This window comes from Micrasema longulum, unplaced genomic scaffold, assembly GCF_059751315.1.
Source record: "Micrasema longulum isolate JH-2025_06_02 unplaced genomic scaffold, ASM5975131v1 h1tg000636l, whole genome shotgun sequence".
NCBI lineage: Eukaryota > Metazoa > Arthropoda > Insecta > Trichoptera > Brachycentridae > Micrasema > Micrasema longulum.
Window position 1 is genome coordinate 88855 of NW_028277832.1, and position 25077 is coordinate 113931.

At 31.1% G+C, this 25077-nt stretch overlaps 2 protein-coding genes across 5 annotated transcripts; both read right to left on the bottom strand.

The window, feature by feature from the left end:
* Nucleotides 1-10114: 10114 nt before the first annotated feature.
* On the bottom strand, nucleotides 10115-24473 carry LOC148279974 (uncharacterized). Of its 4 annotated transcripts, none has more exons than XM_088229120.1 (7): nucleotides 24387-24473; nucleotides 20300-20386; nucleotides 18155-18283; nucleotides 17288-17653; nucleotides 15675-15872; nucleotides 12375-12806; nucleotides 10115-10306 (listed from the first exon to the last, which is right to left on the bottom strand). In XM_088229120.1, exons 2-7 carry the CDS (start codon nucleotides 20354-20356, stop codon nucleotides 10241-10243), a joined length of 1248 nt encoding a protein of 415 aa, XP_088085246.1. In that variant the 5' UTR covers nucleotides 20357-20386; nucleotides 24387-24473; the 3' UTR covers nucleotides 10115-10240. The 4 variants fall into 4 exon arrangements, with proteins under 4 accessions (XP_088085246.1, XP_088085248.1, XP_088085247.1 ...); XM_088229122.1 differs by having other exon boundaries at nucleotides 20300-20362; nucleotides 24387-24471; XM_088229121.1 differs by lacking the exon at nucleotides 24387-24473 and adding an exon at nucleotides 24083-24366 and having other exon boundaries at nucleotides 20300-20362.
* On the bottom strand, nucleotides 20916-22893 carry LOC148279975 (telomerase reverse transcriptase-like). Its single transcript, XM_088229118.1, has one exon. The coding sequence runs from the start codon at nucleotides 22768-22770 to the stop codon at nucleotides 21295-21297; it is 1476 nt and encodes a 491-aa protein (XP_088085244.1). The 5' UTR covers nucleotides 22771-22893; the 3' UTR covers nucleotides 20916-21294.
* Nucleotides 24474-25077: the final 604 nt, after the last annotated feature.

Genomic DNA, 25077 nt, shown 5'->3' on the forward strand with positions numbered 1-25077 from the left:
ATAAAGAACAATATTAAGAAATTTTATACAAATTAATTTATAACCTTTTGAATATTTAACCTATATTTATATAAAGACAGACGAAATATATTAACTTAACCATACTCGTTACCTAGCCGGTGTAATCTAGGTATTAGTGAATTGTAATAATAATTGTGACTGCCAGAAGATTCAAAAAATAACGTTAGCTGCCGAGTATTTGTATTGATTTTAATATTTATTTATATATCCATGTGTACATCTATGCATACATGTATGTGTGTGTATGTATGCGCATATATTATTATATATGCCAAGTACTGTAACTGGAACATAATATAAAAATAATGTAAATTAATTCCTCGACACGGATTATGCCCAGTGAGGTATTCTTAAGAAAATGTGTATAATTTTATGAAAATTTTAAGCATTTTCGTTGGTAACGTGTAATTGAACAAGTTTAGAAAAAAAAATTGCATATTCTATTCTTCATACAGAAAACCTAATTTTACTTTGTCGATAAAATTGAAGATAAGTGTTTACTTCCCATTGTAATACAGGCCCTGAACAAACACTCTTCATCGGTACACATCGAGGCGGTTTAAAGTTTAAACTATCATCTATATTTATGAAAGAAAATGTGTATGAAAATTCAAAGTATCTTCGTCGGTAACCTGTAATTGAATATGTTTGTAGGGTCCATAGTCCATAGTCGATGACACACACGTGTTAAATAAGTTCACCTAAAATAGACTAATGACCGACGATGCAATGTCATCATTTTCAATCAAATCCAATACATTCGTAAAATGCAACTCTGAGTATTTCACATGAAATCGGAGGGCATCGTTCTACAGTACATTCACATCTCTTCAGTACTCTCTTACGGACGTTACTATGTCCGACATCATTTTTATCAAATATTTAATGTGTAATTAAATGGGAAATAAATAATTGTATCAACTTCTAAGGCTATTTTTTCTGGCTACGCTCCGACTGGTGTAGAGGCTCCTCATCACGCCAACCGCGAACATCTACATGTTTGTAAGAAAAATCTAAACATGTTCTATTTTTCATGCACAAAAAACAAAAAATCACGCCGTTTACCCGTAAGGATAGGCAGAGTGGATAGAACGCCACGTCACTCTATCTTTGCATACTGATCTCGCTTCCTCTACATTCATACATCTTCTCATGCACGCGCGCCGATTATTCCGACTTTTTGACATGTCCATTTTCAAGTATTTGTTAGATTTAGTCATGCCATGTCTTTCTCGGCCTTCCTCTATTCCTGCATCCATCAACATTCGCAACGTTAATATTTTTAGCCGCTCTTTCGCTGTCCATTCGCTCTATATGTCCAAACCAACGCAGAACTCCTTTCTTGGTCTAAACAAAACTTAATTTTACTTTGTAGACAAAATTAAAGATATATTTTAACTTCACATTAAAATAGAAGCGCTGGGCCCCGATTACAATGGAAACTTAACATTTATTTAAATTTTATTTAAAAAGTAAAACCTATATTTTTACCGACGCGACGATAGGTTACCGACGAAGATAATTTAAATGTTCATGCAAATATACTAATTTTCGTATAAAAATATCGTTTTTTTTTTATAGACAGCTTGACCACCACATACATACCGCACACCGCATCTGAGGACACAAGCTCCTTGGCGGTGCCCACATACACGGAAAATTTGGTCGTTGCAATGTAGTAGTCTTAGCATCTTTGTGCTGAAAGAAAGTAATCCAGAAGTACATAATATGCACTTCATTGGATTAAGAAAAGAGGGAAGTGAATTCTTCACTGACTGGGATTAATTTGACATGATCGATTTGCCGAAATGATTACAAAACTTCATAAAAGCCTTGAAATTATTTTTAGAAGCCACCAGATCTGTCCACAGGATTCGACAGTACCTATAACAGGGCCATGGATAGTAGCGAGCAGCTCCATTCGGTAATCATAGAGAGGAGGAAAGGGACAAGACCACAGGATGTGTTCAGAAGACTGATTAGGATATCCGCAGCAGCACGAAGGCGAATCAATAATTTTGAAAACAAATATTTTTTTAATAAACTTACCGTGACCTGATAAAAACTGCGTAGTTCAGTGATCGGGGATAACCCAAGAAGATTTTAAGCGCTGACGGATTGAAGGAAAAAAAAAGGTAACTCTGGAAGATTCCCATTGCGATTGCCAAGCATCAAGACTATTAAAAGACATTATTTTTTATATTCGATCAAGAATTTCATCTATTTTTGATATTTGAAGCACTTACTTTGTGGAACATTATTATTAAATATATTCAAATAAAATAAAATCACTTAGTTTTTATGTAATACTAATATTTTTTTATAATTAGACAGCCAACTAGTTTCGGCAATACTATGCCTTCTTCAGGGTTAATTACAAACTAACATAACATATATAAATTTTTCACAGTGAAGGTAGAGTGGAAAAACATCACGTACTTTTAAAACTAGAGTTAAAGAACATATGAGATGTCTTAAAAACAATATTTTTTCTGAGTTTGCTGACCGTATCCCAACAAATAGTCACTCATTCAACTTTGAAGATGGCATCGAAATTCTACATACAAACAAAAAAGGATATGCACTTGATTATTTTGAAATATTGGAGATTAGAAAGGCTGTAAATAAATAAAAAATATTATTAATTATCAAATATATATTAGTAATAGTCCTATTTTAAATATGTTCCCTCTCCCTAAATCCACACACAAACCCCCTCCCTTCTCTACCCCCGTAGCCACGCCCACTCTACCTTCACTGTGAAAAATTTATATATATATATATTATTTTTTTATTCATAACAAATAAAAATACAATATTACAACTAATTACATTTTTTTACATTAATCAAATACATATATTTACATAACGTTTCCCATTACGTAAAAGAAAATAAACGATTCTTGTGTACATAGTGGGGAGTGACTTCTTACAATAGATTATTTTATTTTAATCAATAATATTTTTAGAATAACATAAAAAAATTACAAAAAAGATATAAACGATGTTTTCAATCAGTGTTGCATAAGGATCTGGTCATGTCAAAAGCAGACAGAACCGACGGGCATGTATGACAAGATGTATGAATGTGGAAGAGGCTAGGATTGTATGCCAGGATAGACGTGTGTGGCGGTCCATTTTCTATGTCTACCTCTACGGGGAAATGGCGTAATGGTAGTAGTAGTAGTTACATAAAGAAGAATTATAAATGTAATTTTTTACTTCTTTCTTAAATATATTGTATTCTTGACTGTACTTTTTATTATCTTTGTTCATTTCATTAAAGAAAAATATTCCTCTGTAAGTATAATGATGTTGTGCAGTAGTTGTTTTTAATTTAAGAATTAAGATATTAACACCTTGTTCTAGGTCGCGTACTTACGTTTTGAGACCTAAAAATACCACTATTTATTTTATATTAATGTATTTGAAGCAAACAATTTTTTTTTATATGGCAATTTTATATCTAAAACCTTAATTTTTTAAAATAATTGAACAGTGGGAAAAGTAGACGGTTTTTTCAAAATAACTTTTATAATGAATTTTTGTATTTTTTCAACCGGTAAAATATTTGTCTTAAAAGCACCACCCCATCCGATTATTCCGTACTGTAATATGGATTGGGCGAATGCTAAGTAAATTGATTTTAATTTTTCGATGGTTAATATATTCCTTAATCCAATAAATGGAAATATAAGTTTTCTCATTCTATTTACAATATCATTTATTTGCTCCTTCCATTTTATATTTTTATCAATTATAATGCCTAAATATTTAATGCTATTTTTTTCAGTGATTTAAAGACAATTATCATTATGAAACTGATATCCTTAATTGCATTTTGTTGTGTGGATACAAATATTTATAGGAGGTATAATTTGTTATTTCAATGTAAAAGTGATGTAATATGTTTTTTCAGTATTCAGAGACAAAATATTGTCATCAAACCATTTTTTTAATTTATTGATATCTATATTTGATTTTATATTTACTTCGTCCCATGAAGATCCCCTTATAATATGTTCTGTTAGTTTGTAATGAACCCTGAAGAAGGCATAGTATTGCCGAAACTAGTTGGTTGTCTAATTATAAAAAATATAAGTGGTACATAAAAACAAAGTGATTTTATTTTATTTTAATATATAAAGAAACATTTATATTTTCATTTTTCATTTCTTTATAGACAGTTCATTCTTTCCATTGTAATCGGGGCCCTGGGCTGGTATTCCGAACGCGTTTACGGCGCGCTATAACGCGTATATAGTACATAAAAACGCGCCATACCGCGCTATAATTGGGTTCGGAATACCAGCCATGGTGGGTATAAATCTTATCCTGTAAAATGAGTTGTATTAATTACCGGAGCACGATATACCTTTTGTACGTATTCAAGTCTATTTTCCATTGTCAGAGAACAAAATAAATGAATAAAATGTCAATATGCATTATAATTTCAAATAAAAATCCACTTTCTGCGTCGGTTGCATTCTTCTCATTGTCACATCTTTTTACTTATGATAATGCTTCCGGATTTGCTAAGTTCGGTTTAGTATGCCAAATGGCCGCTTTTTGTGCGGATCGGTAAACCACGAACCAAACTCGGAAAATGGGCCACCGGTCAACTGTTTTCGCTCCAACTTATACTTTTCACAAAAACGTTAATTTCTTAATGCTGAATCGTACAATAAAGTAACAAGCAGAAATCGTCAATATTGCGGGTGGAGTGTTTTTAAAGTTGGTTTATTTGTAATTTAAAAAAACTTTTACAGATTACCAGGAAAACATACAAAATGATAAATCAATTTATACACGCGTTTGTCTAATGTTAATGTAAACAAGCGATTTGAAACGGAATGTTGCGTCTCATAAAGCGAAACAATACGGACCAGAACGGACACCAAGTCGTTGGAACAATGGGCATCATCCCTCCAGAATCCCCTTCCAGGAATTATCAAGCAGCCACATGGCGGTGGTATCTACCTACTACCTACTGTCTACAAAAGCTACTCTTCGAACATATATCTTTATTTTAAATTTGTTAACCATAATGTTGAAACAGTGCTTTATTTTTGGAGTTTTTTTTATTGTATACTTCTTGGCATGAACACTTGATAAATTTACTACTATGCTATATATTTTTTTTTTAATATTGATATCGTTTTAAGTTGCTAGAATTCTACTCGTCCGTGCGCTTTGTAGCTGCATAACGATTGGTAATCTAGCTTCCATATGTAAATGTTATCAACTATAAAATACCTAAATTTTGTAAATGGGGTCTAGAATTCCAACCATCTATGCGCTTAGTAGCTGCAAGACGTGCTGTAATCTTACTCCGTTTTACTATTATTATTTACTTTTTTTTAATTCCAGCAATTAACTAAATTTCTTGGACAATTTTTAAAACGTGTAAATGGGGGCTAGATATTTTACCATCCATGCGCTCTGTAGATGCAAGACATGCAGGGATATTTATTTATTGTAAAGCGCCCTTGAGGTGATTTTCACAAAAACGGCGCTATACAAATTATCCAACCATGTTTATATAAAATAATAAAATGTATAAATTGTAAAAAAGATTCAATGTGTCTATGTATTTGTAATTTTCTCAAACTGAACGGTTTGAGTAGGTAGGAAGAAATTGCCTTATGGCAATATGCCCGCCCTTATATGTATATGTATCTTAAATAAATAAAATACCGACGCAATTTCATTCTGATACTCTTCCTTTAAAAAACATCAAAATCGGTTTAGTTTTGGGGAGCGGAAAACAGGACTCGAAATGTCGTTTTTTGGTCTTTACCAAATTTAATATTTCCCTCTTTGCATAAGTTCTGTGCGTAACCTGAGATCTGGACGAGTGTTTTCGACTCGATGGAAACTCGGGTAAAAATAATGAAAAGGGAAATCGAGTGCAGATATTCGTGGAAGATCCTCGATCCTCAATAGGAGAGCCTCGTGACACGTTCGCCTACCTTGTTCAATTGCTGACACAAATTGGCAATCGTTGTATATTACAAAAACTGACCTTTCTCATTGCCGTTTTGAATTTCGTCAGAATATTATTTAAAAAGATGTTGCAGAGTCTAGTGAGATGTCGAGAGTATCTATTTGATTGTATTAAAGTCAGGGCACGATCAATGGGTGAATTTTTTACTGCATTTGTACTGTACTTCTGTAAGTGTGTGAAAAAGTTTGGTGTCTTGTCCGCCTAGGAGGAATATTCAAATTAATCGAGGAGAGTAGGTCTGGGCAGTCAATTTGGCCGTTGAGTATTTTATGTATAAATAAAAGGTCTGCCAGTGCTCGTCGTTTTTTTAAAGACGGAAGTAGGTGACACGTATTACTGTTGCCATATTTGAAATGGAGATATTTTACGAACTCGTCTTGAATGTGTTCTATGCTATCTATTGTATATCATGTTTTATATTGCGGATTCCATATTGTAGATACCCATTGACATGTTAATACACATAGATATGCCTTGTGCCCTCAAAAATGATGTCACTTAATTCCAGGGTTGCCAATTTGTGGGGAATTCCCGGAACTGCTGAGAACCTCAACTCGATTGAGGATTTTGTAGGGATTGCTATTATGCGAGGAAAATGCAGGAATTTTAACATTTTACGATTTATTAATTTATCTTTATCTAACACATCGACAGTTTGATGGTAAATGACTAAAACATCAATTATGATTAATGAAATCGATATTTTTTAATAGCAACACAATATTTACTTATAATAGTAATTCGGATATCCTCTTTTTAATGGAAAATGAAAACATTTTTTAATTTATTTCAACAGAGAGGGAAAACATTTTTGAGAAGGGAATATGGAAGTCTAGGCAGTTACAGGGCTTATGACCTATCATTGGCTGGTTTAAGTGGCCACTTTACACACTGTGTAACATTCACCATTCTGCCCATGTTTGAACATCCACATTTCCTCAACTCTTCCATCTGTTGACTTTTGCGAAGTAAAAGAGCTGAAACCCTTCATCACGTGGGTGAGATTCATCCGGCTGAACCAAATCACCTACTAGGCAACGCCGGAAAACAATTTTCCAATTTGTATACTTCTTCTTTTAATGTAATTCAACAATGTTTGAGTATGTCCAAATGCTTGCAGACTGGCTGGATTTCCTCCCTAGGGAGTTGTTAACATTTAAATTTGATAAATGTAAATGCCTAGACTTCCATATTCCCTTCTTAAAAAGGTCTTCCCTTTCTGTTGAAATAAATTTAAATATGAACAACTCCCTAGGGAGGAAATCCAGCCAGTCTGCAAGCATTTGGACATTATCAAACATTGTTGAAAATGAAAACAATGACAATCAAGTAAGCCCATTAGGTATTAGTACAAACGACTGCTTACGTTTTGTTTTATTCTCCTTCAAAATAATAACGGTTTTGTGTAAAAATTTATAAATGGTTGTTAAAAGTTTTTGATAAAAAAGCGCGAGATAATCCTAAGGTAGATTATTATCTAAATTTGTTTAAATTCTTCTTAAGAGCCCACAAACGTCCCCTCGAAATATCAAGGATGATTAGGCCTCAAGTCTATTTTGTTTGAATTAAAAAATATTGAAATATTATATGTCCATAAATGGCAAAGTTACCGGTAGTGGACCCTCGCTACACTCACCAGCCAGTTTGTATTTCATGTTATAATATCTACATTATATTAAAACTGTTCTTTCTTTCTTGAGATAATTATGAAGGAAATTTGTGGGGAATCGGGACTTTATTTTCCCCCCATTTGGGTAATTTGATCTAGATTTTTGAGGAATTTGGAAAATTGGCATTGGCAACTTTGCTTAATTCATACCTAACGCGTATTCAGTTGTTTTTCGATCTCCAGCCAGGCGTGACGTTTAAAATAGCAACCAAAACGCCTGCTTGTGTCACGAAAGTGTGTAAAAACAAACATTTATTTATTTATTTAACACTTTATATACATATACAATATATATACATATAAGGGCGGGCATATTGCCTTAAGGCAATTTCTTCCTACGTACCCAAACCGTTCAGTTTGAGAAAATTACAAATACATGGACATATTGAATCTTACAATTTTATACAAAAATTAAGAACAAAGATTAACAAAATAAAAATACATAAAAAAATCACACCTTACTATGAAGAGAGGAGAGCTACATTCTCATGTAGCCATTAGGTCTAGGTAGGTACATTACATACCTAGATTCCCATGCATTTTTCTTTGAAGTGATTTTGGTGTTAATATCTGCAGTGATAATAAATTATAATAGGTTTAAGTAACCACGGCGTAACAAGAATCGTGAGGAAGTTCAGTGCTACGGATACAAAAAAGTTTTTTTCCACACGGTAAAAATTAGAGCATTTTATAAAGAACTTCAACCCTGCGGGAAATTGGATACCTGCACTTTTTTTTCTTATGCGCGGTAAAAATTAGGCAAAGTTTCTTGAAAATGTACGAAAAAAATAATGAAAACAAACTACTTTGAACGACGTCACTAGTTCATATGAATCAACCAATGATAAGAGAGTTGTGAAAGGTTTTCGGTTAACGGTAAGACAACGGAGTAATCGGCAGAACTGACCGAGAAGAAGCGGAAGAGGACTTGGAACGTCACACGCGGAGTAATTTCAGAAACACACAACTATAGCGCTGATAATTGTCTTCGTTTAATAGTATTTTAACTAATGTTAAAACCACTGAACTTCCTCATTTTACGGCGAAGTTCTAAAACGGATGAAAAAAATTGTAAAAAAGAACTACGTTAAATGACAATAAGAGATTTTGTGAATCAACCAATAATCAAGTGTTGCAATAGATTTACGGTTTCTGGGAAGCCAACCTACCATCTGGACAACGTAACAAATCGTAGCGATGATAATACGTGACACATGAAAATAAAAAACGTAATTTTTTAATTAGTATGATAATCAATTAACAAATAAAAAACCACTGAACATACGCATCGACGAAATTCGTTATGAAAAGCGTTACTACTGACATCTGTTGACAATTTTAAGAACTAATCAATTGGTAACCCAAAAAAAAAAAAAAAAAGGCTCAAAACTGTTTCTATTGAATTATTTATTTATTTATGGAAATCATACTTTTAAATAAACACTATATATAAGTGAACAATTTGAAGAAGTAAGACCAATTACAGATTCTACATTTATATTTATTATGAATATAGAAGGAGAGGTGAAAAAAATAATACTAAAAAACGAAATATTTCAAAATTAAATAAAAAGTGTATAAAATGGAGAAGACGTGGTATAGTGCCGTCCCTACTCTCCTCTTCTCTTCTCTCCTCTCCTCTCTCTCTGTTTCCATGAACATTTATGTTTATAACTAAAATTTCACAACCGGTAGCCAATCACAAACAACTATCGACGTGCTTAAAAACATGCTAAGCATTTGAGCGATCACAATGAACAATAATGAACATGCTTAAGTTATCGCAGTCATAAGTCAACAGGTGTGTAATCTCTAAGTCAACACTCAAGTCAGTTTGTTTTCTGTTTTCCTTGTAAATAAATACAGTTAACTGGCGAAAAATCAGCATTTACTATAAAAGATAATACAATACATTGAATTTGAAAAATAGTAAGAAGTATCTAATACAAAAAAGTGAAAATTAAATTACAATTACTATGGCGACAATATGCAATGCAATAATGTTCTTAATGAAAATAATCATGTTTTATTTCACGTGTTCATATTTATTTGACATTTAATCATCAGTGTGGCCAGATATGAAGCAAAATGTAAACGCATGTAAAAAATTAAAATCCCTAAATTAATCACTCTCTGGGGGGTACAGAAGATTCAGCATACCACCTGGTATTCTGACCGGTATTGCGCGCGAAGAGATCACTCTATTAACGTGTATTTATTACATAAATACGCATTCTTTTGCGTTCAGAATATCACCCCAGGAGTATTATTACTCTGATGGTTAATCCGTTAATGTTATTTTGACCATAGAAAAAATTCATAAAATTAGTAGAATAACCAGAAGAGTGAGGTAACAAGTAGAAATTAAAGCGAGGATCAAAAGGCTGTAAAAATAACACAATTTATTTTTTAAAAAAAAATTATTTAGTAAAATACATAGTACAAAAATAAAATATATAAAAATCTGTAAGCTTCCTCATTCTTTGAATCACAAATGAATTAATGAATCACAACTGGTACTTTTCAATACTCTTTCCAATTGTTTATGTCTCTGAATCTCCACTGTCCATTTGCCAAAGTAGATCTATTCGAGAACATAATGTTTTGACCTAAAAAAAAATAATTAATCAGTGCGTAATAAAAACAAGTTTCGAAAATAAAGCGTGAAATAATTTGTATGAATCTGGCGCACATAAATAAGGGATAGGTCTTTTATTTCACAAAAATCATCATCAAACCCTTACGGCACCTGATGTTATTAGTAAAGTGCAGCATATCTCAATCACAGGTTACAGGAAAGCCAGGTGATCAGTCTTACGCTTCAGGTGCCAGTCCAAAGAAAGTGAAATATTGCAGTGTAAAAACACCTTATAAATTATACACAAGCGTTTCTTATAATCTTGTTTGTTATAATATGTATCTAACTATGCATTTCTTTCAATTGTTGTGCGGTACTGTCGTTAACCCAGAAATTATGCGGAACATTAGCTTATATGTTCTAGATACCTTAGACAGAGTCAAAATCGACTATTCCACATTCCAATATACAGGACCAACCTATTTTTTTTTCTTTGGGAATAACCTGCTATTTAGGGGCTTGTCTGCAGGTGGGATAGGGGGAATATGGAAGGAGGTAATGAAAAATACACCACAACACCCGGACCAATTAAGAAAACAAACTTTCTTGGATTTTTTTCTTGCAACTGGCGGAAATCAAACCCGCGATGTCAGTTTCACAGTTGGCCGTCTAACCAACTACGCCACAACCTGCCAACGGTTATGCCTGTAGAAAAGGCTACCTCTAAGTTGAACACTATTGCTTTGGACATTGATATTTTTCACGTCTATGAGAGAGTTTTTTTTTACAAAATTCTCGTATTTTTTAAATTTTTTTTTAACATGTTCTCAAGATATTATGTATGTATGTATATACAAATGTGTTATTTTTTAAAAATATGTATCATCATCATCATCATTCCCTTTCCGCACCTAATGGTGCATAGGGCACTGCATTGGTACACCAATCGGAGCGTATCTTGATAAAAAAAAAAATTACATGTAGATAAGATGAGGGACTATGAAATATTCTGGTGTGAAAACACCCTTTTGAATAAATATTTCATATCAAATATATCGGGAATCAAACCTCGAGACCTCGCATTTGGTAGGCAAACGCGCTGACCATTACACTACGAGGCCGACACATCAAATAATTATAGGAGATTTATATATGAATATATGATTTTTATTCAACGAAAAAAAATTAAACCAATGCTAGAAAAAATTAAGATCAGTATTGGGAAACAAGGACGGTCAAGAATGTTGAATAAAACCAGGATGCGTAAGCATCTGAAGCATCAAACTCGATTTAAAAAAATTAATGAAAAACCAGAGCGTGTCAGTATTTTTTTTTTTTTTTTTTTATATGGGAGTTGCTTTATTATTTACCTTGCTTATAATATACAAGGTTTATATTTCAAAAAGTAGATTTTTCTGCAATTAAATATCTTAAAATTTATCTAAAATATTGGGATCAGGAGGGATATATTAATGTGGGCTAATCGGGAACTTCTCAGCATTTGCTCACGTGGAGAGGAAACCAATTAAAACTCTTCAGGAGAAGCCGGCCTGTTGGCAGTAGTCAACAGGCCTGCCGTTCCACTAGAGGAGTGTTCGGCATTTTGTTCCCTACTTTGGTTTATTTTACCAATTTCCTGCGCTATATTTATCATGTATGATGAGGATTATCATGTAGTAGGTGATTTGGTTCAGACGGATGAATCTCACCCACGTGATAAAGGTTTCAGCTCTCTTTCTTCACAAAAGTCAACAGATGGAAGAGTTGAGGAAATGTGGATGTTCAAATATGGTCAGAATGGTGAATAATACAGTGTGTAAAGTGGCCACTTAAACCAGCCAATGACAGGTCATAAGCCCTGTAAATGCCTAGACTTCCATATTCCCTTCTCAAAAATGTTTTTCCTCTCTGTTGAAATAAATTTAAAGGATTTCATTGGACTAGAACTGCAGTTATTTATCAAAAAATGAATTCAATCCAGATGAGACTTAAACCGTCCAAAGCCTGTGTAAAGCCTAGACTTCCATATTCCATTCTTTGAAATGTTTTACCAAATTTATAAGGTAAATGAAGACATTTGAAAAACTAAAATAACTCACCTTTAAGAAATCAGAGTTTTTTGTAGCCATACTGTTGCATTTCATCGAATAGAAGAATGACACTATCCAACTTTTTGCATTTTTCTCTTTTGTTTTTTCCATAGAACTCGGATCCAACATCCATTTTAACTCATTTACCAGCTTCAGCATGACGTACTGTTCATAAGCCGATAACTTAGCGATGTTTTCACCTTTGGACAATACATTTCTCACTTCAGAATACCTACTGCAAGAATTACAACCGTCAATAGAATACCCGACAAGTTCACAAAGTGTACTGTGAAGTATTTCTTTTGCTAGTCGAGTTGGGAGGAATGATGGATCCGTTTCGATATCCACAGGATTACATTTTATAATCATACACTCCGCTATATATAGTCTATTGTGGAAATGCGTAAAGTTCTTGAGAATTTGACTCAACAATCCGCTGACCTAAAAACAACAAAGTAAAATTGTCAACCCCCAGAAAATAATTGTCAGTTCATTTATTTATTTATTCATATTTTTTGCTTACAAACAATAATTAATAATAAAAATAATGTGACCTCACTGGGGTTTCCCGTGCCGAGGACACTTAACAATATATTTTTTTTAAATTACTTTTGAGAATATACAAAGAAGACTAACTTAAAAAAACGAAGATAATTAACAAATATTTATACAGTTTAAAAAGCAAGGTATTTATGTACATCTATATTATTTATATTACAAAACACACAATGAAAATAACAAAAACCTAACATAAGCTATACACTTGTGTAGCAGTTGATTCGATATTGGTTTGGGCGAATGAGACAATCCATTTTAATTCTACCTAGCTCCACTATACATTTTTTTTATAGCCTTTTTAAACATTTTCTCGTTACTAATTGTTTTAATAGATGGTGGAAGTAGGTTATAGATTTTAATTGAATAATACTCAAAATGCCTTTGTCCGAAAGTGGTTTTAGTTTGTATTTGTTTAAGTTGTCTATGTGTTGAGGATCTTTATTATTATATTTCATGGTTTAGCTCTTCGTTCTTCGAATATAGAGACGATGAAGGAAACAATTTTTCAGGTAAGAAAAAACTGATATTCCATTTATTTGTTTACAACGCCTTAAAGTGGGTTAAGATTATATCTGTACCTCAGAGGCGGACGGATGCAAATCCAGATTTTGATGAAATGACATTTCGATTTTCGTATCCAGTTTATGATCGTGTCCATTGATTTTGAAGAAATGTAAGTCTTATAATGAAAAAAACCAATGTACTAAGATACTGAAAATAGAAATAAATGATATCAACAATATTTTGAGTTTGTCCAAATTTTTGCAGGCAAAGACCGGATTCAATTGCCTGGGGAGCTGTTTACATTAACATATTACAACATAGATGAAGAACATTTAAGAGAAGGTAATATAGAAGTCTAGGCATCTACAGGGCTTATGACCTGCCAATAGCTGGTTTAAGTGGCCCATATTTTAACATCTATATTCCTTCAATTCTTTCATCTGTTGATGTTTGTGAATTTGCCTTCTCTTAAATGTTCTTCATCTCTGTTGTAATATGTTAATGTAAACAGCTCCCCAGGGAGTTGAATCCAGTCTTTGTCTGCAAAAATTTGGACAAACTCAAAATATTGTTGATAAATCCACCTGGTCCATGAAGAAGTATAGAAATTGAAAAAATAACATTTTCAGGCGTTGCCTAGTATGTAGGTGAAATAATTCAATTACACGAATCTCACCCGCATAAATAAAGGTTTCAGCTCTTTAACTTCACAAACATCAACAGATGAAAGAATTGAAGGAATATAGATGTTCAAATATGGGCAGAATGGTGAATATTACACAGTGTGTAAAGTGGCCACGTAAACCAGCCATTGACAGGTCATAAGCCTTGTAGATGCCTAGATTTCTATATTACCTTCTCTTAAATGTTCTTCATCTCTGTTGTAGTATTTTAATGAATGGTATAAATTATTAGAAATCACTTAGAGAAAGTAGATTCTTTAGACTTTGGTTGAACATTTGATGTTTGGATTTGCATCCGTCTGCCTCTGAGGTGCAGATATAATGGTTACAAGAAGAGATCCCAGACGAATGCTCGTACGCGATTTTCTTAAATTTCGAATTATTTAATACCAAAAACACGTATGACTTTCGCTCAGAGAAATTTCTCTTTTGTAGCTCCAAGAGTGTTTAATGTCCTGGATGAACATATTAAGTTCTCTAATACGAAAGCCGTTTTCAGGAGAAGTGTACAAGTTTGGATTTTGTCTAAGAGAAGAGACCATTGCAGGAGACTGCTGCGAGACATTGCATAGATTTATATATAGTACTATTAAGTGTTGTCCAGATGTTTGTTGAAATGTATGTTTATGTAATAATTTTTATTTGTAGTATTCTTTAATAATATGCAAGCTTCCACTTTCTATTTTGTTGTATCCCAACTCAACACAGGGCTCTTGGCCTCATAGAGTTAGGGATACGTTACTATTTTTTTGTAATATTTATATGAATAAATTAATTAATAATTATTATTATTATCATTATGTAGAAAGTAATGCTGATATTGATATCTTTAAAGATACATTAAATAATTATAGGAGAACTCATAAGTAATTATAGGAAGTTTCATAATATTAATAGAATTTAACTAAGCTTGTTCATTAAAAAAAAATCATTAAATACTTTTTTCACTTAAATATAAAACAACTTTGTTATTAACCACTTGCTTTTTTTTCTATCAGCCAATTTCAAAGCTACACAAACTTTTTTTTTTTTTTTATAAAATAAATATTTGCGTTCTTATGATTTACCCAAATATTTAATTTTGAGGGCCATTTTCAACGAGTTGTAAATAACTCACTATTAGAAAATGGAATCAAGTTGGGGTAGAGTGGGATTCGAACCACGGAACTTTGGTCCGGGAGTCCAAGACACTAGCCACAGGACCACAACCCGATACAAATCACTTCTTTATCAAGGTATAATTAACTAATGAATCTTATACTATTTTATTTTAACAGTAATTACTAAATATTATCAAATAAATATACATCTATATAAAATATGCATATTTAAAAAAATTAAATTTTTTCGAGTTTTGTGTACATGTTGTGTTCACAAATTGATGAACAATATCTAAACATAACAAATTTTTATTATTATACCAATGCCATATGTATTGTTTGTGAAAAATAATAAAGAAATAAAAATATTAATATGGGGGTTGACGAATACAGAGGATCCACTGAACAAAGAAAATATTTCAAGAAAAAAATAGTGATTCAAAAATGTTTTATGATCTACTCACAGTTTCTTTGGTTTGTAAATCTGGTGTGACATTTTGGAGAATTTGACAGAGAACTTCTGGTACAGTGACAGATGTAAACACCAATCGACATCTCACATCGAGCAATACAGCAGTCACGAGTAACATGTGGCACACTACGTCATCTAGCTTGATTATTACTCTCTTATCGGCGTACATTTCCGTAAGTGTTACAAGAAGCTGGAAACAAACACCAGAATGAAATTTTTAAAGTATTTTTTTACAAAACAGGTATTTTCATTTTATTTATTGATTAGTTTTTGTCTCCACTTTAAACAAAAAAGTACTTTTTGATACATATATAATGGGCTATAATTGTTTTTCTAATTCTTTAAAATTATTTTTATTTATGGGAAACATATTCGATAACCATATTTGCCGCAACAAATCGGTTTCTTAGAACAGGCATTTGTCCATATAGGAACCGATTGCAACATTAGGCATACTAATATTTCTGGCATGCCCACCCTTCATATACTGAACCTACATTATAATATGTTAGTATAAATTTTGGATAATATATACCTTTATTTATTTAATAACATTAATATTGTATTTACAGTCCTTAAAATGTAACATGATTAGAATGACAGTTGTCAGAAAAAGTGACGACATAACTTTGTAGTAACGTCAAAGGAGTTATTTATATTGACACATGAAAAATCATTTATATCTGGCAAGTTAATTTATTTGTTTAATACAATGCTTGAAATATAAATCAACATTAATATATAAAATCAGCTTTAAAACTGAAATAAACTTAGTTATTAACAACGTTTTTACAAGGTTACATCATTTTGCAAAACGTTAGAGATGTGACAAATTGATTAATGTAAATTGATCGAATAAAAAAATAATTAATTTGATGTTGTTTATGTAAAATGTATAAATGTCTTATTGTTTGGTGAATAATTGTGTTAAACACACTATAATAGGCTTGTTTTTGCGTTTTTTATATCAATTTTCGGAAACAGAGTCTCATGATTGCATGAAATAACTGATAAAATCGATTTGATCAGTGATCAGTAATTTCCCATCACTAATGAAATTAGTTTGACAGCTGTCATTCTAATCAAGCTATATTTGAAATATAGTTAGCACAAGTTGTGTCTGGTTTTTACAAAATTTAAAAATAAGCAACAAATGTAAAACATCTTATGTTTTACAAGATATTGTGTTTACTTTTACGTTACACGTATTATTTTATTTGAATAAAAGCCTTCAAAATGGCATGTCATGTAGATGAAAGTGAGCATTTTCAACACGGCCTTCTGTTTGCGATATTTGTGCAGTGTCCGATGAAGATGCTATGAATTATTGACTAATTTGTTGTAAAATATTGAAGGAAAATACATTATTGATATTTTTTTTGTTTTTTTTTGTTCTCTTCATTTTGGAAAAAAAGACACAATTTATGTTAACACCCAATATAATCCCACACCAATCACAGGAGATTATCTTCTTTTTGGTGTGGTATTTCATTTCGGTTTTTCTTTTATAATTTTTGCTTTAATATGTATTACTTGTGTGAAAATTCTAATTGTTTATAAAGCATATTAAATAAATATGTTTTTAAAATATTCTCAAAAACATACACGGTCTAAAACGATTTGCAGGTGCTCTTGACTCTCACACTGCTCCAATTTCGTGATATAATTCATCACAAAGTTTCTTCTAATTTTTGAAGGTGGATCAATCAAATTATCTATGCATAGTTTAGTAATGTCAATTCCTGGATTTTCCGCAGGAATGGCGTTGGAACTTTTCTCGATATGAAGAACTTCTAAACATGAAGATATTTCTTCTTTATCGATACTTTCATGTTCTTTCAACAAGTCATCCAACAGCAAATCATTCTGCAACTCTAATTGTCTATTTGCTGCGATGAGATCGGCATCCGGCATTGAGAAGTGAGATGTATTTGAGGTGTTTTGAGAAATATCGGAAATATTCACAGTACTCTGAAATACAAACAAGTAAATATAAGATGTTTATTTATGTACTTAAAGCATGATTTTTCTATAAATGGTCCTCTGACGTTTTAGCAACTATTAATAATAAAACTATATATAATCCAAATCTTTTCTTAACTTTTCACTGCGGTAATTACAATAACCAAATTCCAAATATTGAATGTAATTGTAAATCGTCGGACAGAGTAGATTCAATTAAATATTTCGGTATTTATATAGATGGGATTTAAGATGGAATAATCAAATCGAACATGCTAAAAAAAATAATTAATACAATTTACTTATTTATTTTTTCAAAATCATGTCATTAAAAAAATAAAGTAAGTAAACATAAGATAAAGACAATACTATTTTAAGAGTTTTTTTTTTCTAAAAATGCACTTTTTATTTAGGTAATTCTCAGATAAGAATATAACAATATTTTTCAATATATTCCTTTTATTGTGCTGTGAATTTCAATAAAATTAAATGAACTTGAATAATAATTACATCAGTTGTATTTTCTTCCTGCTCTTGGGATAGAATTCTTAAAACCAAATTATTTTGTTCATCTTCTAGTTTTCTTCTTGCAGCTAATACAGATGTGTCCGGCATATTGAATGATCGAAAATTTGAGTTCTAAAAAATAAACAAATATAAATGAATTATTAGATTTTAATATCAGTTAAATACATATAAGTGATAAATTTTTCAATATTTTTTACGAAATTTAATCTTTATTTGTGAATAAACTGTTAATTTGAAAAATTTCAAAATATTATCCATTGTTATCTATAAATTTGCACCATATATTATAGAAATTATAACATCGACCTATTTTTTTATCTCTTCAATTGTTAAAAAATGTGTCCAGGCTCTCTAGACATTCTTTGATGGCCCAACAATGGTATAACTCAACTGCAACTCATTTAACCTAGAAAGAGTTCGGCGAAAGTTTTTAAGCTATATACAGTTTAAAAGGGGTAAACCTGTAGATGAAATTTGCTACCAAACTTTGATGTCTGAGTTGAGGTTACCATCGCTCTCCTCCAGAAGGACAATTGCTGACCTCACTTTAATGCACAAAGTGATATGCACCCTAATAGATTGCCCAGAATTACTGTCCCTGATAAACTTTTGTGTACCAACAAGGACCACCAGACTCCGACACATGTTCCAGTGCGAGTACAATAGGACAAACTTCACCCACCATTCTCCCCTCCCCATGTGAGCATCCACAGAACAGCTAATAATTATGATGAGCTGGTGGATTTGCTCCACACCACTCCTGCTGCAATCAAATCAGCTATCCTATCCATCAAATGGCCATCCCCTCAATTTTCCTCTTTTTCATGTGTTTCTCTACTCATCTTCACTTTATTTCCTTTTTCTTTCTTTTTTAAAAAAATAATTACATGTTTAGTGTAATAAGTGTAATTTTATTTTATGTTATTTTCTATAATGCTTTATGTACTTTTAACTGTATTATGTGAGAGCCCTCGGGGCGTTTATTAAATAAATAAATAACTACTATGCCCACCAATTCACCTGATATAGCCCCCTGCGACTTTATTTTACTTCCCGGAATGAAAAGAGACATGAAAGGAAAACTGAGAAAAAAATAATCTATTAATGAAATAGAAGATGGGACCAAATTGCATAGAATCTCCACTCAACACAGAGTCGAGGAAAATTCAGAGGCATGGGTTGTTCCTGTTTGTTACTAAAAAAAAGAAACTACTAGAAAAAATATTAAAAAACAGCTCTAATGGAAAGTATTTTGAAGGTGATAAAAAGTTTTTTGTAAAATAATTTAATACATAATTGAAGTACAATAAATGTATTTTCTTATACAAAATGACATTTTTGCATCATGTGCCTGATCATGATAATGGTCCATTAGTGAGCGAAGTTACCGACTTCGCGCTTGCACCGTGTCTATTTAATTATATCTTCGGTCGGCGTGCATTACTGGCAATCTGCAATTTTGACAAACATTATATTTTCATATTGGAGGATCTAGAACTCTTATAGGATGTTCCCTAATCATACGATATGTGTGGGACCTAGAGTCACCCATACGACAAAAACCATCATATTATTACGAAGTTAGCTACAGTTAACAGGAATTTCAATTTCACTTTTTCAATACAACAAGCCGTAGGTACTCAAGTCGAGAATTGTAAGAGCAAACCGAAACCGTCTATCACAGGTTTGTTGTTAAACTAAAAACCAAACCAAAAAATTGGAACGATTTTGTTCAATGCAATAGAGCTAATGGGCTTCTCTAGTGAATTATTACTCTGAGCGTGGGACCAATAGTAGACTTGCTGAAGAAGAATAGTACCGCGGATCGGAGTAAAGTATCGGATTTGTTTTCAAGAACAGTTTTTTTCGTCTGTTGGAAAAAAAATATTTATTAGATTGGCGGTAATGCACGCCGACCGACATATCATTGCATATAGATACCACTTGTGAAAATGTTACTTATCCTTTAGGAAGTAATGGTTAAAATGGAGCATTAACCATTAAAATTAAAAAGAAATCCGCTGTAACTATGAGAGTTGAACAATTAATTTCAAACATAATTTAAACTCGAATTATATGGAATAGAAAAGTGGGCAATAACTATATTTCAAATGAAAAAATGTTTACCTTTATTGGAGAATTAAAGTTGACTGCAGGAAGGTCGTCATCGTCGTCCACTTCCATTTTAGCCTATATAAATCCTCGCAAAATCAGCTAGTATTTTTAATTACAAGCACATGAATAAAATAAATAAATATTGTATAAAATAATAACCAAACTATTACGAATATTTACAAAAAGTCACTTTGACAGGTTGAATTGTGTACATTCCATAGAAAAAGTAAAAACATCGATAAAAATGGCGCCAAATTGAATAGTATTTTTTATTTTTCATTATTTGATTTGAAATACTATTTACAAAATCGAGAACATGAAAGTTACGAATAACAATATTATAATAAATAATACATATCCATAAATAATCAATCATTCGTGCGAAAAAAGAAACAAGTATAAAAAGAAAATAAAAAATTGTTATAATTGAAATATATTACAATAGAGATGGAAAACATTTTTGAGAAGGGAATGTGGAAATCTAGGCGTTTACAAGGCTTATGACCAGTTATTGGCTAATTTAAGCGATCACTAAATACCTTCAAAAATTTTGCAACATTCACCGTGTTTACATTGTCCACATTTCTTCAAGTCTTTCATAATCTGTATAATTTTCCATAATAAAAGAGCTGAAAACACTATTGATGTCGGTAATATATCAGTTTTGATAAACAAACTCCCTGGGGGACAAAATCTAGTAGATGTCTACAAAAATTTGTACTAACATAAATTAAATACCTACCTACAAACAACATATTATATAATGATGATTCAAACATAACATTGTTTTTATTTGTTAAATGAGATTTTCATTTTCATTTGACTCCTGTTTCTTTTCTAACCAGAATTTTTCAATATTTAAATAAAAAAAACTTATAATCAATAATAAATAAAGCCATTAATTAATTATTTTATGATTTTAATTCAAACTTATATCTATAAATCATATTTAATGTAAATATATTACATTATATACGATTTTTTTACAATTATTTCAAATTTATTATCTATTTTACATAAGGCTGAAAACCATTTGGCACTTTGCAACATTTATTTAGGTACTGGACTACATTATGAGAATGGCACACCTCTTTAATTGCTAAATTAATTGGGACACCATTTCTGTCTATACTTCGGTAGTGTGATTTCCATTTACCTTCAAAGCAATTTGTTTTCTTCATGGCGACATTTATTAATTTAGAAAATTCAGAACAGATGTTAGATTTACAAGCAAATAAACTTAAAGCTTTGTAAGCTAGGTATCTCAAATGATTTATACAAATATCAAAGCTCAGAGTACTCGGTTTATTACTGAAAATTATTTTCAAAATAGCATCACACATTCTAACAGCTACTTTCCTTTTAAAAACATTGAATATGGCTTCAGCGTCAAAACAGGGGTTATTTATACAGGTTATAGTTGTGATTGTACAGAATTTATTTGCCGAAATGCAAAGGGAAATAAAAATATTTTTCCAGACAGTGTCTGCAGAGTTAATTGTCAAATTAAAAAACAGGGGTGTCAAGGGAACTGTTGTTTGGGCGATTCTATTTTCTAAAAACTTTACTGGTTCTGAGATACCACTACTAAATGAAATTCTGTAGCAAATCTGACCGTTATAAACCTTTTCATCTCTTGTAATTTCTAATTTATGGGTATTGAAAACGTAACCGAAAAAGGAGATGGTAAATGATGTTTCTACACCTTCATAAGTAAAATTACAGATGGTTTTATTGGCATTCGTTCTCCCAGAAGCAATCATCGTTTTGAGGAAGTTTAATGCAGTTTTTATATTATCAGTTACAAACAAATAATCGTCAACGAGACGCACAAAAAGATTAGTTGCAGTTAGATTTGAAAAGTCGGATAAATTCACTGAATCTGAATTATTGTAAAATATTTCACAGAGAATAGGAGAAAATCTCATCCCTTGAACAAGACCTCGGTTCCATTGATACGCACAGGAGCCCATTCTAACAATAACTGGTTTTCTTAAATCTGCTATTAATTTCTGATATTCTTTGGCAACCATCTTCTTTATATTTAAATTCCTCTCTCTTTTTTGAAAATTATTATGTAATTTGGCTAAAATTTCCCTTAAAATATCCATATTCACCGAGCCAAAAGCATCTGTTAAGTCAGCTTTGACAAAATAAAGCTTAGGCTCACCCTGTTCTTTCCAATTTCTAAGCAATTCAAGATATTTCTGTTCGAAATTTCCTGAAGTAGAAGTTGGGTAAATGCATTTGAACATCATCCTTCTACTTCTGATAACGTTCTTTTCTAACGCACAAAGTTTCTTGTATCTTATAATAACACGAACGGAAGAATTGGATTTTAAAACTAATCTCATGACAGGAAGTCTTTTGAGGAAAAATTTTCTTTCCTTTCTTTTATCAACTGAAATATGTTTCTTACATTTGGTACCTAAACTAAAGGAATCACATTTGACAATATCACCCTTTTTAGTAAGATCATACATAAACCTATCACTTAATTTCTGCCAATCTTCTTTGAAGTAAAAATAAAGTTTTCTTGTTTCTTGGGAAATTTTAGTTACCGTTATATAAAACTGAATAGCGAGAATCGAGCAGACAGTATTTTTTACTAACCAAATTAAAACTTTACAAAGTATATCTTGTTTCATCCTTTCATCGCAAATGTTTTTAAGCCAGAGAACTTTGTCAACATCCCATTTATGTAATATCCTTTGAAATGTAACATATTGATGAAGCATTCCTTTCAAAATGTAACGGAGCAGTTCATAAAAACACTTTTTATTTTTGTTGGAACCATAAAAATCAGAGGGAACAGTTTTTTCCATAATTATTAACATAATTTTAGTAATTTCTGAAATATTAACAGATTCAAATTCTTTATTTTCTGACTTCAACGTTGTAAAGAAAATCTTAAAATCATCTTTGGATAGTTCATAAAAGTTGACTCGTATATCAAATAAAATTTTACAAATATCAGACACAAAATCATGATTGTTTTTCACATTACTATTAGAACATTCTGTATTAACAACTTTAAGAATATTATTTATGATACGGCCAGGATTAAACTCTTTTTTCACCAAGACATTAAATTTATTGTTAGAAGTGCCACGACAAAATGATTTATTGCAATAAAAATTAGAAAAGCAAATAGATTTAGAATACTTTGTAGAGGTGTGGTTTTTACTTAAACTCATATTTATAATCAATTCAATAAAAAATAAATAAAAAAAGTAAATTTTAATACTCAAGAACTTTGGTATTTTAAAAATATTTGTAAAACTCGTACACAAAATAAATATTAATTTACTTAGCAGAATGTTTCAAACATGTTGAATTTAAAACACAATAAAAAATGCCTACAAGTAAGTTATAAATTTTAAAAGGCAGAGGGCTTAAATAATAAGTACATAAATTAATTATTTAACTCAAATAAAGATAAGTGGCAAACTAAAATATTCAACATAGTTATAAATATAGAAATATTGAGTTAATTAATAAAAGCACAAGAAATATACATTTGTGTGTATTTAGATCATCAATAAGAAACGTATATCAAAAGCTTTAGTATAAGTATATCTGTAAATTAATTCCGCATACCAAATAATGCTTTATCCTTCAAACACAGTTTGTACTATATAATCTGTGAACACAGTAAGTTCTAAAATAAAATACATGAATGGCAATTCTCTTCTGTTAGCAAGTTTAAACATGACTACATTTTAATTTATTCAGACAGAACGGTACAATAACATTTTAGAAGGGGATGCTAGATGATAGGACATAGGTACCTACCCCTTCTAAGACCGCCAAAATATTCACCCCTTAAAAAACTCAGGGCTTCTTCTTCTTTTAGACAATCAAGCTGTTGTTTTGTATAATTTTGCTATACACATAGGTAATAGAAAATATAATCGCTGAATATGAGACAACATACAAATAAATAGCACATTATTTAAAGAATAGTAACGGATGTATGATAGTGCAAACACATTAATACAGTACAACTGAAAGTTAAAAATACTGCCATGTAACAATAAAATATATTAATTTAATGAAATTATTTGAAATAAACATTATAAAAACATAAAGTACATACACCTAACCCAAATAATCTAAATCAAAACTTGAACTGTCAACTGTCAAACAAAGAAACAAATGCGAAATATGTATGAACACAGACTACAGATATCTGTGTGTATGAATGTGTATGAATGTGTGTGTATGAATGTATGACAGCAACTTTTATGGCAATTATTTCAATTTTTATTTATACGGGTAGGTTTTGAATTTTTCAACAAAATATTTCGCATTTCTCAAACGAATGATCTAAGACATCATAAACACATTTTTTGCAAATAAATTGAAGGAAAATTAGCAGAAATTCCACACATAAATCAAATATTTTTTTTTATTATGCATAAACAAAAGCCTACACATAACTATTAAAACTCATTATTAATTTGTGGTAAACGGTAAAAAAAAATTTTTTTTTGTAAAGTTTTGCTGTCTATTGTTTGTGAACATATTTTTATTATTCATTGTTTTTTCTGTTTTTGCTGTTTATGTATGCTTATTGTAATTATTTGCAAATGCAAGTAACTTGTTTTTAGCTGATAATATTATCATATTTTGGTAAAACCCTAATAAAGAAATGAAAAAAAATAAACATAAAAAAAATTAAGTGATAAATAGGGTAGTTATTCAACTTCAAGTTAACTATATGGCTAAATTCTAATTTTTGTGTGACAAAGAGGTAAATACTTGTGTAAATTGCTAACCATGGAAAC

What these genes read in the sequence shown, in the direction of transcription:
- LOC148279975 (XM_088229118.1), bottom strand. Translation starts at nt 22,770, where the DNA reads ATGTATGATCTTACTAAAAAGGGTGATATTGTCAAATGTGATTCCTTT.
- LOC148279974 (XM_088229120.1), bottom strand. Translation starts at nt 20,356, where the DNA reads ATGGAAGTGGACGACGATGACGACCTTCCTGCAGTCAACTTTAATTCT. An exon ending in TGCAAATCGTTTTAGACCGT is followed by an intron (nt 15,873 to 17,287) that starts GTATGTTTTTGA and finishes GTTTGTTTCCAG; the next exon opens with CTTCTTGTAACACTTACGGA. An exon ending in AAAACTCTGATTTCTTAAAG is followed by an intron (nt 10,307 to 12,374) that starts GTGAGTTATTTT and finishes ATTTTTTTTTAG; the next exon opens with GTCAAAACATTATGTTCTCG.